The 14,035-nt window shown below is 37.4% G+C and overlaps 3 protein-coding genes across 4 annotated transcripts; 1 reads left to right on the top strand and 2 right to left on the bottom strand.

The window, feature by feature from the left end:
* Nucleotides 1–652: 652 nt before the first annotated feature.
* On the bottom strand, nt 653–3,416 carry LOC119987059 (L-ascorbate oxidase homolog). The gene is made up of 9 exons (XM_038831822.1): nt 3,271–3,416; nt 2,966–3,144; nt 2,765–2,874; nt 2,403–2,673; nt 2,219–2,318; nt 1,783–2,131; nt 1,337–1,702; nt 1,172–1,250; nt 653–1,040 (listed from the first exon to the last, which is right to left on the bottom strand). The coding sequence occupies exons 2-9, from the start codon at nt 3,107–3,109 to the stop codon at nt 843–845; spliced, it is 1,617 nt and encodes a 538-aa protein (XP_038687750.1). The 5' UTR covers nt 3,110–3,144; nt 3,271–3,416; the 3' UTR covers nt 653–842.
* A 3,170-nt stretch (nt 3,417–6,586) lies between these two features.
* LOC120002296 (glutathione S-transferase T3-like) lies at nt 6,587–9,133 on the top strand. Of its 2 annotated transcripts, XM_038851008.1 has the most exons (3): nt 6,587–6,731; nt 7,908–8,317; nt 8,429–9,133. In XM_038851008.1, exons 2-3 carry the CDS (start codon nt 7,910–7,912, stop codon nt 8,984–8,986), a joined length of 966 nt encoding a protein of 321 aa, XP_038706936.1. In that variant the 5' UTR covers nt 6,587–6,731; nt 7,908–7,909; the 3' UTR covers nt 8,987–9,133. The 2 variants fall into 2 exon arrangements, with proteins under 2 accessions (XP_038706936.1, XP_038706926.1); XM_038850998.1 differs by having other exon boundaries at nt 7,908–9,133.
* Nucleotides 9,134–9,485: 352 nt separating this feature from the next.
* Nucleotides 9,486–13,318, bottom strand: LOC120001559 (L-ascorbate oxidase homolog). Its single transcript, XM_038849943.1, has 8 exons — nt 13,025–13,318; nt 12,818–12,927; nt 12,348–12,618; nt 11,575–11,671; nt 11,130–11,475; nt 10,507–10,872; nt 10,353–10,431; nt 9,486–9,966 (listed from the first exon to the last, which is right to left on the bottom strand). The coding sequence occupies exons 1-8, from the start codon at nt 13,166–13,168 to the stop codon at nt 9,769–9,771; spliced, it is 1,611 nt and encodes a 536-aa protein (XP_038705871.1). The 5' UTR covers nt 13,169–13,318; the 3' UTR covers nt 9,486–9,768.
* Nucleotides 13,319–14,035: the final 717 nt, after the last annotated feature.

The following is a 14,035-nucleotide window of genomic DNA, read 5'->3' as shown; positions in this document are numbered from 1 at the left end:
TGCAATAGCCCATAATTACTATAACAAAACGGAAGGACATTATAAAATCCGTGGCCCACACTTGTAACTAATCTCATAATGGATGAGGGAACTCTAGAATTCTCCAGACTTGTAACTCTCTCGGAACAAATAAGAGAACTCTAGAATTCACCGTTTCTTGAATACCCACTATGTTAGAATATTCGTGTGGTATTTTTTCAGATTTTGCACGTGTGATAGAGGTTCCTTCTATTTGAGGAAAAATTGCAGGAAATTTCTTTCCTTGGCCCACGTGCCAATGGACCAAGTAAATCAATTTGTTTGAAGTTGACCCATTAGTTGCTTTTTGGTCATTGGACCATAAATTATTGATTGATATTATGGCAAATCTATATTAACTGGTATATATGTATAGGTGATTGTGGTGACTCCATAGAAGCGTTGCTAGATTTTGCGTTGGTATCGAGGTAGTGGTGCTGATCTCTTTGGCATCTTATACCCGGTCTGTTTGTAATTGATCTAAGAACGGACAAAGAAACTCTAGAATTCTCCAAAATCTACGATTCACATCCAAATAGAGAATTGCATAGCCCTGATCAACTTAAAGCATCACAAAAAAGCAAAACATGAACGTGAACGTTCGGTAATGATTCGACAAACATAAAGTAATTTTGTGTTCATTATCAATCAAATCAAACTGTAAAGAAATCTCACATAATAACACATGATAAATACTTATCCTATGCATATTTCCCCCTCTTTCTTTTTCCCAACAGTCACACCTTCGTAACTGATACTCCACTAAGAATAACAAATTCTAATCAGATGTTTAGATAATACAAGTAAATCAAACACAATAAATCCTATCCAGTCTTGGCCTTTCCGCACAGCAATGCATTGTCAGGGATTTCAAACTCTGTGAACGGACTCTGTTCATTGTTCGCAACTCTCACATACACTTGTTGTCCTAGATACCTTCTCTCCCAGATCGCAGACCTCAAGTTCCACATTCCCTTGTTGTCCAATGATACCAAGATTGCACTCCATGAATATGGATATACCTGCATTCAACAAGCTCATGATTTAGTATACAACACACAACTGAATTGATTTTCTGTTCTTTCCTGTCGCCAGCATGGAGCGGGCTGGATTGATTGCTCAGTTTAAAACTGGTACAGCTTGGGCATGTTACCTGAACAGTGTGTCTGAAAACTCCATCAACCAGATTGTATCGTCTCTTCATATCCGGTATCCAAGTACCAGAACCATATCTGGGGGAAAAAATGGTACAGTTCAGATACCAAGTAGTTAATTTATGGTTGATCTAGAACAGGAGAAACTGGATACAGAGTCCTACCCGACGACGAAGAAGCTAGTTCCATCAAAATGCCAAGATTGGACCGATCCCTCATTGTTCTGGAAGACAATTTCGACGTAATCATGAAGGGTTATTCCAAATACAGATGTGCCATATGCTGCTGGAACTGAAATTGGCTTGTCCTTGATGCTGTTCAAGGTAAATACTCCAGGGATGCTGAACCAGTCAGCGAGCTTTAATGGAGTGGATGGATCAACGTAGGAAATGTTGTTCACAGCGTACTGTAGCTTGCCATCAATCCTAGTCTCTGAATTTCCTAAAATGATTGTCCTCACAACAGGAATGGTACCGTAGTGGAACGATCCTTGAGGATTCGGTCTTGCTGCATTTGCTGTCAAATTCAGTCTTCCCAATCACAAAAACAAAAAACTAGTTAGTACCAGTGCCCAAAAAACTCAGATTCTGCAAAAATGATCGCTAGATACCTGATAGTCCTGGCTTGTTTCATGGACCAGTGAATATGATAGGTTTTCCCAGGAGGAATAGGCAAAGAGGGAGGGGTGTTAGAGCCAGCATAATGAAGAATGGCAGTAGCATTCAGAACAGTCCTCCTAGTGAACCGGGAAGAAGCAACGATGAAGTAGTCGCTGATCGATTGTTGTAAAGTAACCAGGACAGCAACAGATTGACCGACATGAACATCAAGTGAGTCATACACCTCTTGCAAAGTATGAGATCCTTCAACTTCCACAAGAGTCATGGTATGGTTCTGGATCCTGAAGTTGATTGAGGTTGCAATGCCCACATTTGTCACCCTGAACTTGTAAGTTTTCCCTTCAAAAACCACCAGACAGACAGGACTCAATATTTCTACATTCATACACTTTCAATACACAGTTGGTGGGGAAACATCAAACATACCTTTTTCACCAGTAAATGTAGCAGAGGTAGGAAGTCCATTTATAAGAATGCCATCAGGGAAACCGAGAGGACTACTTTGGTCCAATTTTTTCTGTAAATCCTGTGAACATAAAATATGATTGCTTGTCATGTTTGCCTATATCACAAGAAACACGTACACAGATTGAAAAGAGGTATGGCTAACCTTGTGATCAGCATTGTACCAATCACTAACGAGGAGCGTAAACTCTTTGTCCGGGATCGGGTATGGGATCGGTATCACAGACCTTGAGCTAATAGTTAGAGCCCCAAAACCCCCAGCAGCTCTATGCATTATTGTTGATGGGAAATATGAGAAAGTTCCAATCTGGTCCTTTGTTTGAAAATGGTATGTCCAGTTTTTCCCTGGAGGGATTGGACAATTAGTCCCCAGAACACCATCTTGCCATGATGTCTTTCTCTGTTGAATACCATTCCTAAAGTCCAAAACAAGCTGATTAGGTTCCGAGTTCTGGTCGAAATCAAAGAAACTAATAAATCAGGGATTCAAGAGTTAAATACACTAACCAAGTAATGAGAAAAGGCTCGTCAAGCTCATTAAAGACATTGACAATAATGTTGTCATTGGTCACACTGTCAATTGTTGGACCTGGAAACTGTCCATTGATGAGGATCCCCTGCATGGACCAAAAAGAAAGCTTAATCACTGAGCCTCTAAAATGGGATCATCAGTAAGTTAATTAATCTGAAACATGAAAATTAACAAACCCTTTTAGGGACACCAAGAGGAGAGATGGTTCCATATGTGACATTCCATGTATAAAATCTATATGCGTCCTCTGCTTCCACCAATACCCCACTCAGCAACACCAAGACTCCAAGAACAAATTGCAGAATCTTGGCACTTCTCATCTTCTCTTACTACTTACTCTCCGATATCCGATTATCTACATTAGAACCAAATAAGTAAGCTTCAAAATAAATTGTAAACAAAGCAACATGAAAACTCAAAATGAGCTGATGATCATTCATAAACTTTGAACCAAAATGGACAGAGATAAGAGTGTATGTACCAGACAGGGTACCGGATTGATTTCGGAGAGAAGTACGAGGGAATGATGAAGTTTATGTACTACTTATACAAGTGAAGATCCCAAAGTTGAATAGATTAAGCATATGAAGCTGGTTTGCGGCACACTTTATGCTCAATTCACAACTCAATTTGGGTTCTCTTAGATCATTAAACCCCCCCCCCCCACCACATGCATCATCGTGCCTATTTGACTATATATTTATTTTTTTTCCTGTTATTAAACCCCTGCAAGTAAATTTGAATCCATGGATATGTGTTTGTTTATTTTGTTGAAGTTTGGATATGTATCTGGTGATGGCGGGAAGGAAGGAAGGAAGAAATATCTTAAAGAAGTGAGAGCGGCTGCGTGGATGACGGATCACCGTTAGATTTGAAAATTCTATTATGGGTTGACTTTTTTATAAAATCTTAAATTTTTTTAAGATAAATCTACACAAAACGCGTATAGAGTGAATCTCAGATAAAAAAACATAGAGATAAATACTAGCCTGGTTAATAGGGTTTTTTTTTTTTTAATATTTGTTACTTTCTCATTCAACCAAGTATGTCAATACTATTGTGTGGGCTAGACAATACCAGTCCAACATAATACTAGGGTTTCTCGAGCTTATCCCTGATTAGATTCTCTGCATCACTTGGGCAAAGAAGCATCGCATTCGCTCCTATTTTCGTAGTCAACCATGTCCAATTCAATCAATTGCAAAGAAATAAATACGGGATACACCCCAACAAATAAGCGTTTAAATTGCGGAAGTTAAAGTTTGAAACTAAGATGTCTCAGTACGATAACATGTTAATATTCATTACTTTGTCATTCAATCCAATAAATTAATAAATCTTTAAAATATTTACATTGGACTCTACATAAGCTCGCAAATCAAATCAAAGAGATGCATGAAACAATACCATCGAAGAAAAATTATGTCGAGTCCAATCGATCAATCAAAATCAGCTTCCCAATAGTTAAAAAAATCACAGACACAAACACAAATAATACGCACATACACTATCAGGTTAACTCCCGAGAAACAAATCAAGATCAGCTTGGTAATCCAAAACATGATGAAAGCACATACCTGATTTTATCTTTTTTCCCAGACTGTTGTCATAAAAATATACAAGGGTTCTTCTTATATATATATATATGATTAGCTTCATAGTAATATAGAATCATTATTTATTTAAAATAGCTTTGTAAATCAGTTGTGGTAGAAATCTACCAGTTAACCTCTACGAAATTATCTTAAATTAATATATAGTAGTAGAGTCCTTATCAAATCATTATCAGTTTTCTTTTTCTTTTTCTTTTTTAAATTATTTTTAGCTAAATGTTTTTTTTTATGGTATGAGAATACATGCATGGATCAAAATGAGATTTGTTGAACTTGACTCTACAGTTTTATATCTGAAATTTGTATCCACCAGTTTATTTAGAAGGTGTTCCATATCACACTATCATATTTTTTCTATACCACATCATTCCGTCATCATATTATTTCTATTTCTGCATAGTACGTACTGTTAGATGCGAATTTCAGAATATCGAATTGGATAGTTAATAATTACTATCACATCCCTAAATTTGTGTCGTGTATGGTACGAGGTCGTAGAAGTAATTGCTGCCAATAACTTTGGCTATTATTTAGTCAATTAATTATAGCAATTAATTCGAAAAGAGTTTTGGTCAACTAAGAAGTGTTAGTTGACACACAAGTTTATAAGGTTACTTAAAAGTTTCATCCCCTAAATGCATCCCAAGAATAGATCTCCTAGTCATAGAGATACCAAGTAGAAACTACATAAGCATGTGCTACATGTGCAATACGGCAAGTCTTCATTCCAAAGCACGTGACATTAAATTCTCCTCATATGCTTCATCTCTTCAAGTCAATATTAATATCTCACATTGAATTTGTATAACCTAACCGAATTTTATATATATATGTATATATAAAGGCCTCGCATCTCTCACACTATCACGCGTTTTATGGGTTTAAGAGGCGACAGCCTATAAAAAAAACAATATAGCCGAAAGCAAACAATGTTATTAATGTGTTGGATTTTCAATAGTAGTTACAAGAAATGTTAAATGAGTTAGTTATATTCTTTATTGAAAGTGATTGCTCGAAAAAAGTTGATTACACTAACATAATTAGTGATTTTACATTTTAAAATGTTACAAGATTCATATTTTTAAGTAATATGCGACAACAATTTTTTTTCAGATGGCCCATTTTTAAAAGTCTGCCTGAGACCCCGGAGGACTCAGATACGCCATTGCGCGTGGATAGCCGATTCTAGTTAGGGCCAAGTTGCAGACATGAATCATGTCAATTAGTTAGGTACGTAATTCTTGTTAAACTCTCTACATATAATCATTCTAGAGGATTTAGGATTTCAGGTTCAACTCTCCACATCAACATTGTACTTGGAAAGATTGGACGATTTAAGTATCCGAGATTTACGTACACCAAATACTCATGGTTTCTCATCATAAAAAAATAAAAAAAAAATTCAATCGTGGCATAAACGATTAATCAATCCTCGCATAAAACGATTAATCATATTGGCATCTGGGTGTTTATTCTCTGTACAGCTAATCCTGAGTTGGATGAGTCGTCGTCGTGGTCTAGTGGCTTGGCCGCTTGGCTACCAAAAAAAATCCTACTGTGAGCTCCAAAGTGGGCTGAACTTAAGTAGGCCGAACTGAGATAATACTGGGCCTAGTTTTACATTCGACTTGGGCTTTCGCTGATTTGCACTTACATTACCACACTTATTGGGCCACTTTTTGGATTCTTTGGTGGGCTTTAAAGGTCAGCTTCTTTGTATTGATTTGGCTACTGAATCATAGATATGAGGCACAAGAAGTCCAGGTTGCAGGCTATTGTGAATGTCCAACAATAAGCCTAGGGACGAAAATGGGCCAGGCCGAGCCAGGTTTGACAGGCCCTAGGCTCTGGCGCTCAGCCCTTTCCAATTAAATGAGGCCCAAGCCTTAAAGGACTCTAAACACTCGAGCTCAGGCTTATTAGACCACCCACAGCAGTGACTGGGTATTGAAACTGGACTGCAAATGTAGAGTTTTTGATAGAGTTTTTGATAAAAAATGGACTCCATCAGCAACTGGAAAGGAAACGGTAGATGAACAAATGCTACAGGAAGACGGTACATGCACCGGTCTCCTGTAGCAACTGGTGACTATTTTAATAATAAAATATTCAGTATTTATTTTTTCTTTTGATTAAAATAATCATCGCGATTTCTTTCCGCTCTCTCGTCATCGCGATTTCTTTCCAAGTCCGCTCTCTCGTCATCGCGATTTCCTTCCAAATCTATTTCTTCTCCGCTCTCAACGTCGAACGAAAGCTATTGCCGCGATTCCTCCTCCTCTCTATCTCGGTGGCTGCCTAGAATAGCTCAAAATCTCCGGCATTGATAGTATGTCTTCTTCTGTTTGCTTCTCAATTTTGATATGTTGTGTGAAAATCGTCAGATTAAGCTAACGAGTTTTGGATTCCAGATTGAACGGTCGGTTCCTTCGTTATTGTTTCATAGTTTTTGTTAATCTGGTGTATCAGTTGATGAACTGAACGGAGATTCAATCTCTGTCTTCTACCCTAATCTCTGCTATGGCTGAATCAATGAAATTGTTACTGCTTAATAGGTTGTTTGTATATCCTTTGCTTTGATTCTATTTCTTTCTTCAATTGTTGATTTATAATGCTTTTGTAATTTTAATGCTCATCCCTGCATCATGTGCTCTGAACGTTTTCACTGGATATCAGGTTCTTCTCTAATTTTATGCTAATTAGGAAGTTAATTTGACAGTGATGAGGAAATCTCATCTCTGAATCGTCGATGATTCAGCTATTTGGTTTACTTCCTTGTGTCCTTGATCATATTATTTTCATACTTCCAGTGCAATGATGCTTATTTCAACAAGCTTAAGGTTTATGGATCGATCAAGATAAAACATTTCCTTTTGTAATTTCAAGGGAGTGATGTTTGGTTTTTGTCGTTCATATTCGTGCTAACAAGAAGAAAATAGAAATTACTGTAAAGAAGATGAATGTACGATATGAAATTATGAAATTATCGAACAAGCTTACCTATCTCTGCCATGGTGAGATATATCAGAATTTTAAATATTGCTCTGGTCCATGACAAAAGTTGGATGCTGATGGGTCATATCTTGTTTGATGACCAATTTCTTGTAGATTTTGTATTGTTGCTGTTGATTTTGATTGCTTGAGGATTTAAGAGAAGAAAATGTTGCCGGGGCATTGTCTGTGTCTGCGTGTGTGTTAAGTCCTTCAAATTTAATAAGTCCCTGCAAACATGCTCTATGATTTGATTATATTGAATTGGTTAGATAACTAGGGAATTGATTATTTTGCCAATTATCCATGCATTTGAAATGTTAATTTCTTGAATATATCTGTATGTGATGTGAATAAAAGAGAACCCATTTCTGTAATCTGGAATCTGTGGGCTCTCTGTTTTATTATATATCCAGACTTTGTAAAGTATATTTAGAGACTGCAGCTCAATAATTTTTTTAGGAATGGAAGCTGTGATTTAAATTTCAATATGTATCTTCAAATGATGAAACAGGAATGGAAGCCCAATTTGAAGATTTTGAGCCATTCCCTGATGGAGAATCATACACTTCCCAGAATGTTCAAAATATGAGTTGTTGTGAAGAAGCACCAGTTCCTAAAAAGAGACGGCTAGCTGGCGTCAATCGTGGAGGTAACTTCTCAATTGAGGAGGATAAAAATATTGTCTCAGCTTGGCTAAATACAAGCATAGACTCAGTGCAAGGTACAGATCAAAAGGCCAAGACGTTTTGGCAAAGAATTGGAGCAACATACAATGCGAATAAAGGCCCTAATCATATCGAGCGAACTGACCGATCGTTAAGTAGCCGATGGGGAGCCATTCAACTTGCTGTCAACAAGTTCTGTGGATTCCTATCACAAATAGAGGATTCCCGACCATCCGGTACCACCGAGATTGACAAGGTAAAGGATTCCTATCTTTTAATTGGAAGCTTGGAGTTTATTACATTGAATATGTTAGAGGTATGCATGTATTCTCTTTATTTGCCACTAAGTTTTGTGTTCTTTTTGCAGATACAAATGGCTAAAGAAATGTACCATGAGATGACAAATACACACTTCGTGTTTGATCATTGCTGGAATTTATTGAGGCATCAACCAAAGTGGAACTTGCATATGGGACAATCTTCATCAAAAAGAAAACAACCTGGTGGCAGCTCAAACAAGGTCCATGATACAATAAATTTGGATGCTGATAACATCTCATGTTCTTTTTCTGTTGATATAGAGAGACCAATTGGTCGAAATGCTGAAAAAGAACGACGAAAGAAAGGGAAGGTAGATCACAAAGACCTTACGGAGATCGTTGAACAATTGACAATCAATAAAAAACAAGAGCACGTAGAGAGAATGGCATTGGCTGAAGTTGAGAGGGTTAGAGCTGAAAAAGAGTGGCAAGATCATTTAGCCATTGAAAATGAGAGGCTTAGAGTTGAGAAACTCAGAGCAGAGGCTGAGATACAGAGAGCAGAAGCTGAGAAACATAGAGCATGTGCAGAGATGGAGAAGGTGGAGCAACAAAAGAAGGAGAAGGAAAACAATTCAACCACCAATAAGGTCAAAAAGAGTTGAAGATTTTTAGCCACTCAACCCAACAACCACAAAATAACCACACAATTCAACCACCAATTCATAACCATACAACCCAACAACCATATTTTTAGCCCTTCAACCCACCAACCACAAAATAGCCACACAATTCATCAATTTTTTTTTTGAAAATTCAACAATCATATATTATTAAAATAATTATTATAACTATTAAAATTAATGTCAATCAATTATAATTTAATATAGTAATTTATTATGTTATTATAATTGTAAAAGGTATTAACTTTAAATTAATAAAAATTGATTGTATAAATGAATATTTAAATGATTTAGAGTGTTTGTTGTGTGAATTTAGAGTGTCTGCTGTGTGGTGGTACTGTAAAAGAAACTGTAAATCTGTGAAAAGTGTACTTTTACTGTAAATTTAGAGTTTTTGTTAAGAGTTTCTGATGTGGATGACCTTAGAACGAAAATGATTAAGAGCCCTGCATCCCAACTGTTGAGTTAAATACACAAGATTCGAGTGAATTCATGTGTTCACCAACTGGGATAAATGAGATACCAACGGGCTCCTATGTGCGATCTCTATCATAACTGTAGAGATTAACGTGTATACAAAACATTTCACCATAGACGACTGTCATATAGATCATACAAGGCAATAAAAATATAATTAAGAAACTTTTCAAATGTACACAACCATCTACGCCAAACAATCAATAATGCTCTCTCTTTTCCTATTCTTTTGTCATCTCATCAATAATGCAGTCATACCGTCATGACTGAAAAATTGGCCTGTAACATTAATGTCCCGCTGCTTTGCCACAAAGAAGGGCATTAGAAGGAATGTCGTATTCATTAGCGAGGTTTTTGACGGGGTTCCAGACCCTGAGATAGAATTGCTGCCCAAGATACTGCCTTTCCCATATTGCAGACCTCACATTCCACATACCTTGGTTGTCCAGTGAAACCAGTATCGCAGTCCAAGAGTTTGGATATACCTGCAAGAAAATTCCACACATTTAGATGACGATTTTAAAAACAGATCGATAGATGGAATGAACGAAGCATGCTGCTATCGTTAGATTTTTTTGCCCACGGACTTGAACAAAATGGTGATATGGACTTATGTGACAGAAGCAAATTGAAAGGTGTGGTAGCATAAAATGATGAGCAGTTTGTTTAAAGTTCAAGAGAAGTGATTATCTTAGGCACGCCAGAAATCAAGACGCGACAGATTAAATCAGTGAATATGGGAACTTGGGAAGACCAGAATTGCTTTGAAGAAATCCAACCAGATACAGTATAACACAGTAACAGCAAACTATCTGAATTTCCTTGAATGATATATGATTTTCCTTTTACGATCTTAGGTTATTCGTGTTACCTGAGCAGTGTGTCTAGTAAGCGCGTCAACTAGATTGTAACTTCCTCTCTTCTCTCGTGCCCATTGGCCAGAACCATAACTGTACAAGTTACAAAAGAATGTTAGAAACTAATCAACTTCCAAAAGTTAGATACAGCCAAGTATAATGACTTACCCAGCAACCCAAAAATCATAACCATCAAGATGCCAAGATTGCATAGTGTTTTCATTGTTTTGGAAAACAACTTCAATAAAATCATGGAGGGACGCCGGTATGACGGAGCTAGCTATAGTTGCAGCACCTCCAGAGGGAACGCTTTCAATGGAATTTAAGCTGAAAACTCCAGAGATGTTGAAATAATCAGCAAGCTTTAGCGGGGTATCAGCATTGACATAGGAGACCCCGTTAACTGCATAACGCCTCTTTCCATTTATCAGAGTTGCGGAATTGGCCAGCTCAATAAACTTAGTTGGTGTTATCTTTCCGTAGTGGAATGAGCCCTGAGGATTCGGTCTGGCTGCATTTGATGTCAAATTCCACCTTCGAGGAAAGGTAAATTAATCGATATGAATCAGTTGCAAGAACTTAGAAGCAAAAATCCAAGGCCTAATCATTTTAGCATGGAAAACAATGTCAAAAGAACCAAATCTCTGAGAGGCTTATGACATTTAGAAGTCATTGCACTTTGTAGAACGCATAGAAGAGCCGACATTCTGCTTTCAAAGACATTGCAGGTGTGGTTTCATATGAACTATAATCTGTCTGTTGAAAGATTAATATTCAAAAACAATCTATACCTGTAAGTTCTGGCTTGCTGCATTGACCAGTGAAATTGTAAAGCGGGAGGTGGAGGCAATGGTCCAGACAAGGGGGTGTGCGAGTTTGTGTAGTGTAACACTGCAGTTGCTGAAAGAACCTGCTTTGTAAAACGTGTCGATGCAACAATGTAGTAGTCCTTTGGAGCCTGATTTAAGGTTACTAGTACAGTCACGGATTGGCCAACATGCACGTCAAGGGTATCATAAATGTTCTGAATGGTGTGTGATCCTTCAACCTCGACAAGCTTCATTGTATGGCCCTGGATCCTAAAGTTCAATGTGGTTGATAGACCAACATTTGAGATTCTGAACATGTACGTTTTACCTGAAAGGAAAATAAAAAAAACATTGTCGATTAAAGCAATTTTCTTCGGGAGCAACATTGGTCATAACGGAATAAATCTATATTGAATATCGGAAGAACCTTGGTCGCCGCTGAAGGTGGCGTGAGCTTGGCCGTTTATAAGAACTCCGTGAGGAAATGGAAGAGATCTCCCTGAGTCCAAAGTCTGCTGTAAAATCTGCAGGAACATTTATAAATCATGCTCTTATGAATGAAGTCATCATCATCGAATGACATTTAAAGCATAAATGGAAGAGTAAAATGCTCTCTAAGGTCTGAACAATGTTCTGGTGTATTAGTGGCAAACTATGGTTTAACTTTATGAATTCTCTATTTAATTGCCAAGATACATACTCAAAACACTCAACAATTTGTTCTCAAATACGCCTTATATAGGATTTGAAGTCCACATATAAGTGATATATTTTGGTCAAAAATGGAGTGCAAAGGCACAAAAGAAAAGCAACAGCAGATAAAGATAATTTGCTACACATCCCACTGCTTTGGCTTATGAAATGGAATTATGAACATCTAAAAGCGGACATATGGCCCGGTGATAGAGTTGCAAGGGTGCAACCTAGATATAGGTTCAATTCTTGGAAACTTCTCTACATAATTTGTGGGGTTAAGGTCTGCATATATCTTCCATGTCACCGATCCCGTCCACTACAGGAGCCTCGTGGAAGGGTGTTGTTTACCTTTTTACCTATAGTAAAAAGCTCAACCAAATTTTCTTACTATCAACACTATGCAATTATTCATGTCACCTATAATAAGATCTAAGCTAAAAATAACAACAATAACAATGGTGAAAGAAGCCTCAAAGAATAAAGAACAGGACATTTCTTGCTCACCTTATGACTGGTATTATACCAATCACCAACAAGTAATGTGAAATCACCATCAGGGTTCGGATAAGGAATCGGGATGCGAGGCCTCGAGTAGACATTGAATGCACCATACCCTCCAGCAGCCTTGTGGAATAGAGTTGATGGGAAATATGTGTATGAGCCTATTTGGTCCTTGGGTTGAAAATGGTAAGTGTAGTTAGAGTTTGGTGGGATGGGGCAATTGGTTCCTAGCACTCCATCTTGCCATGAGTTTTTCCTCTGTTTAATTCCATTCCTAGTATTAACAGAACAAATTATTACCAGATCTCAAGTCTACGAGCCACAATCAAATTAACATGTATTGAAGAAAAGAAAACCCCATATACCCAATACACATGAGCAAGTTTATAATCCATTTCACAACCTTTGACAAGATCCAGAAGCTTAGATTTCTCACAAGAATCAACCGGAAAATGACAGATTTAGAAACTAACCAGGTCAGCAGAAAAGGCTGGTCCAGCTTGTTGATTAAGTTAAGGACGATGTTGTCATTAGTCACCACATCAAGACTAGGACCAGGAAATTGACCATTGATGAGAATCACCTTCCAAAATAAAAGCAAAGGCTCAGTCTTTGGAGAGACCCACAACAGTAACAATGCCAAAAATGATGAATAAAGGAAAATGTGAGATTTTTCTAACCTGTTGGGGCACACCCAGAGGAGAAAGAGTTCCATAAGTCACAGTCCATGTATAATACCTATATGGGTTATCTGCTTTCACCTCATAGCCACTCAAAACAGCCAAAGCTACGCAAATCAAGTGAAGCAAAGATGGCTTCACCATTGGATCTGGAAATGCAGTGAAGCCAACACCGAGAGAGTAGTAGATTTTTCTCTTTAGGCGCAATGTGGGATAGAATTGACAGTCTGGTGAGCCTTTAAGTAAGGATAGGGCGGGAAAGAGAAACTTGTTGGTTGGGGGAGGTCTATCCAGTAAAAGCTTCTTGAGAAACTAAAAATTGTTAATTGTTGTAAATCTTAAAGGTTTTGATGATAATATCCGGCGCTAATCACGCATCATCATAATTTCTTTAAACCGAAGGTTTTTTTCATCTTTTGACCAAAAAAAAAGTGCAGCTGTTATCGCTTCTCTTTTCTTTTATAGTACTTTGTTTTCTCTTTTTTCTTTTTTCTTGATCGTGGGATTAGGTATGTGTAATAATGAAGAGTGCTCTAATTATGGAGGAACTAACTATCATCTCTAGCTACCACTTGCAGGACAGAAAACCCAGTTTATCTACTTGCAAATTTGGGTTATTTATTTATTGAAAGCCGTGGTAATGCCAGTTGTTAAAAATATCCGTTATAATAGGGATCAAAACAGTTGGTATATCTCAATTATCTGGTTAGTGTGTGCATTATGTAGTTGATATATCTCAGTTATCTGTTGAGTTGTGTACATTATGTGAGATATGTGTAGTTTATCTATTGAGTCGTGTGTATTATGTGAGATATGTAGAGCTCACGAATTCATATGAGTATTGTGCGTCCAACTCAACAGTTGAAATAACTGAGATACTAACTACTATTGGGATTGGGATTGGGATTGGGATTTTTAATCTTTTATCATTTCCTATAAAATATTTATGTTTTTGCATTCTTTAGAGACGTATTTGGATCCAGCTAGAATGTGGTGGAGGCAGTGTTTGGT

This window comes from Tripterygium wilfordii, chromosome 1 (assembly GCF_013401445.1).
Source record: "Tripterygium wilfordii isolate XIE 37 chromosome 1, ASM1340144v1, whole genome shotgun sequence".
Lineage (NCBI taxonomy): Eukaryota > Viridiplantae > Streptophyta > Magnoliopsida > Celastrales > Celastraceae > Tripterygium > Tripterygium wilfordii.
This window is presented reverse-complemented; position numbering and strand designations above follow the sequence as displayed.

Coding starts and splice junctions, on each gene's coding strand:
- LOC119987059 (XM_038831822.1), bottom strand. CDS start 3,109: ATGAGAAGTGCCAAGATTCTGCAATTTGTTCTTGGAGTCTTGGTGTTG. Junction 2,674..2,764: donor GAGCCTTTTCTCATTACTTG/GTTAGTGTATTT, acceptor TTTGGACTTTAG/GAATGGTATTCAACAGAGAA. Junction 1,041..1,171: donor TTTTCAGACACACTGTTCAG/GTAACATGCCCA, acceptor TGTTGAATGCAG/GTATATCCATATTCATGGAG.
- LOC120002296 (XM_038850998.1), top strand. CDS start 7,910: ATGGAAGCCCAATTTGAAGATTTTGAGCCATTCCCTGATGGAGAATCA.
- LOC120001559 (XM_038849943.1), bottom strand. CDS start 13,168: ATGGTGAAGCCATCTTTGCTTCACTTGATTTGCGTAGCTTTGGCTGTT. Junction 12,928..13,024: donor CTCTGGGTGTGCCCCAACAG/GTTAGAAAAATC, acceptor TTATTTTGGAAG/GTGATTCTCATCAATGGTCA. Junction 10,873..11,129: donor CAGCAAGCCAGAACTTACAG/GTATAGATTGTT, acceptor CTTTCCTCGAAG/GTGGAATTTGACATCAAATG.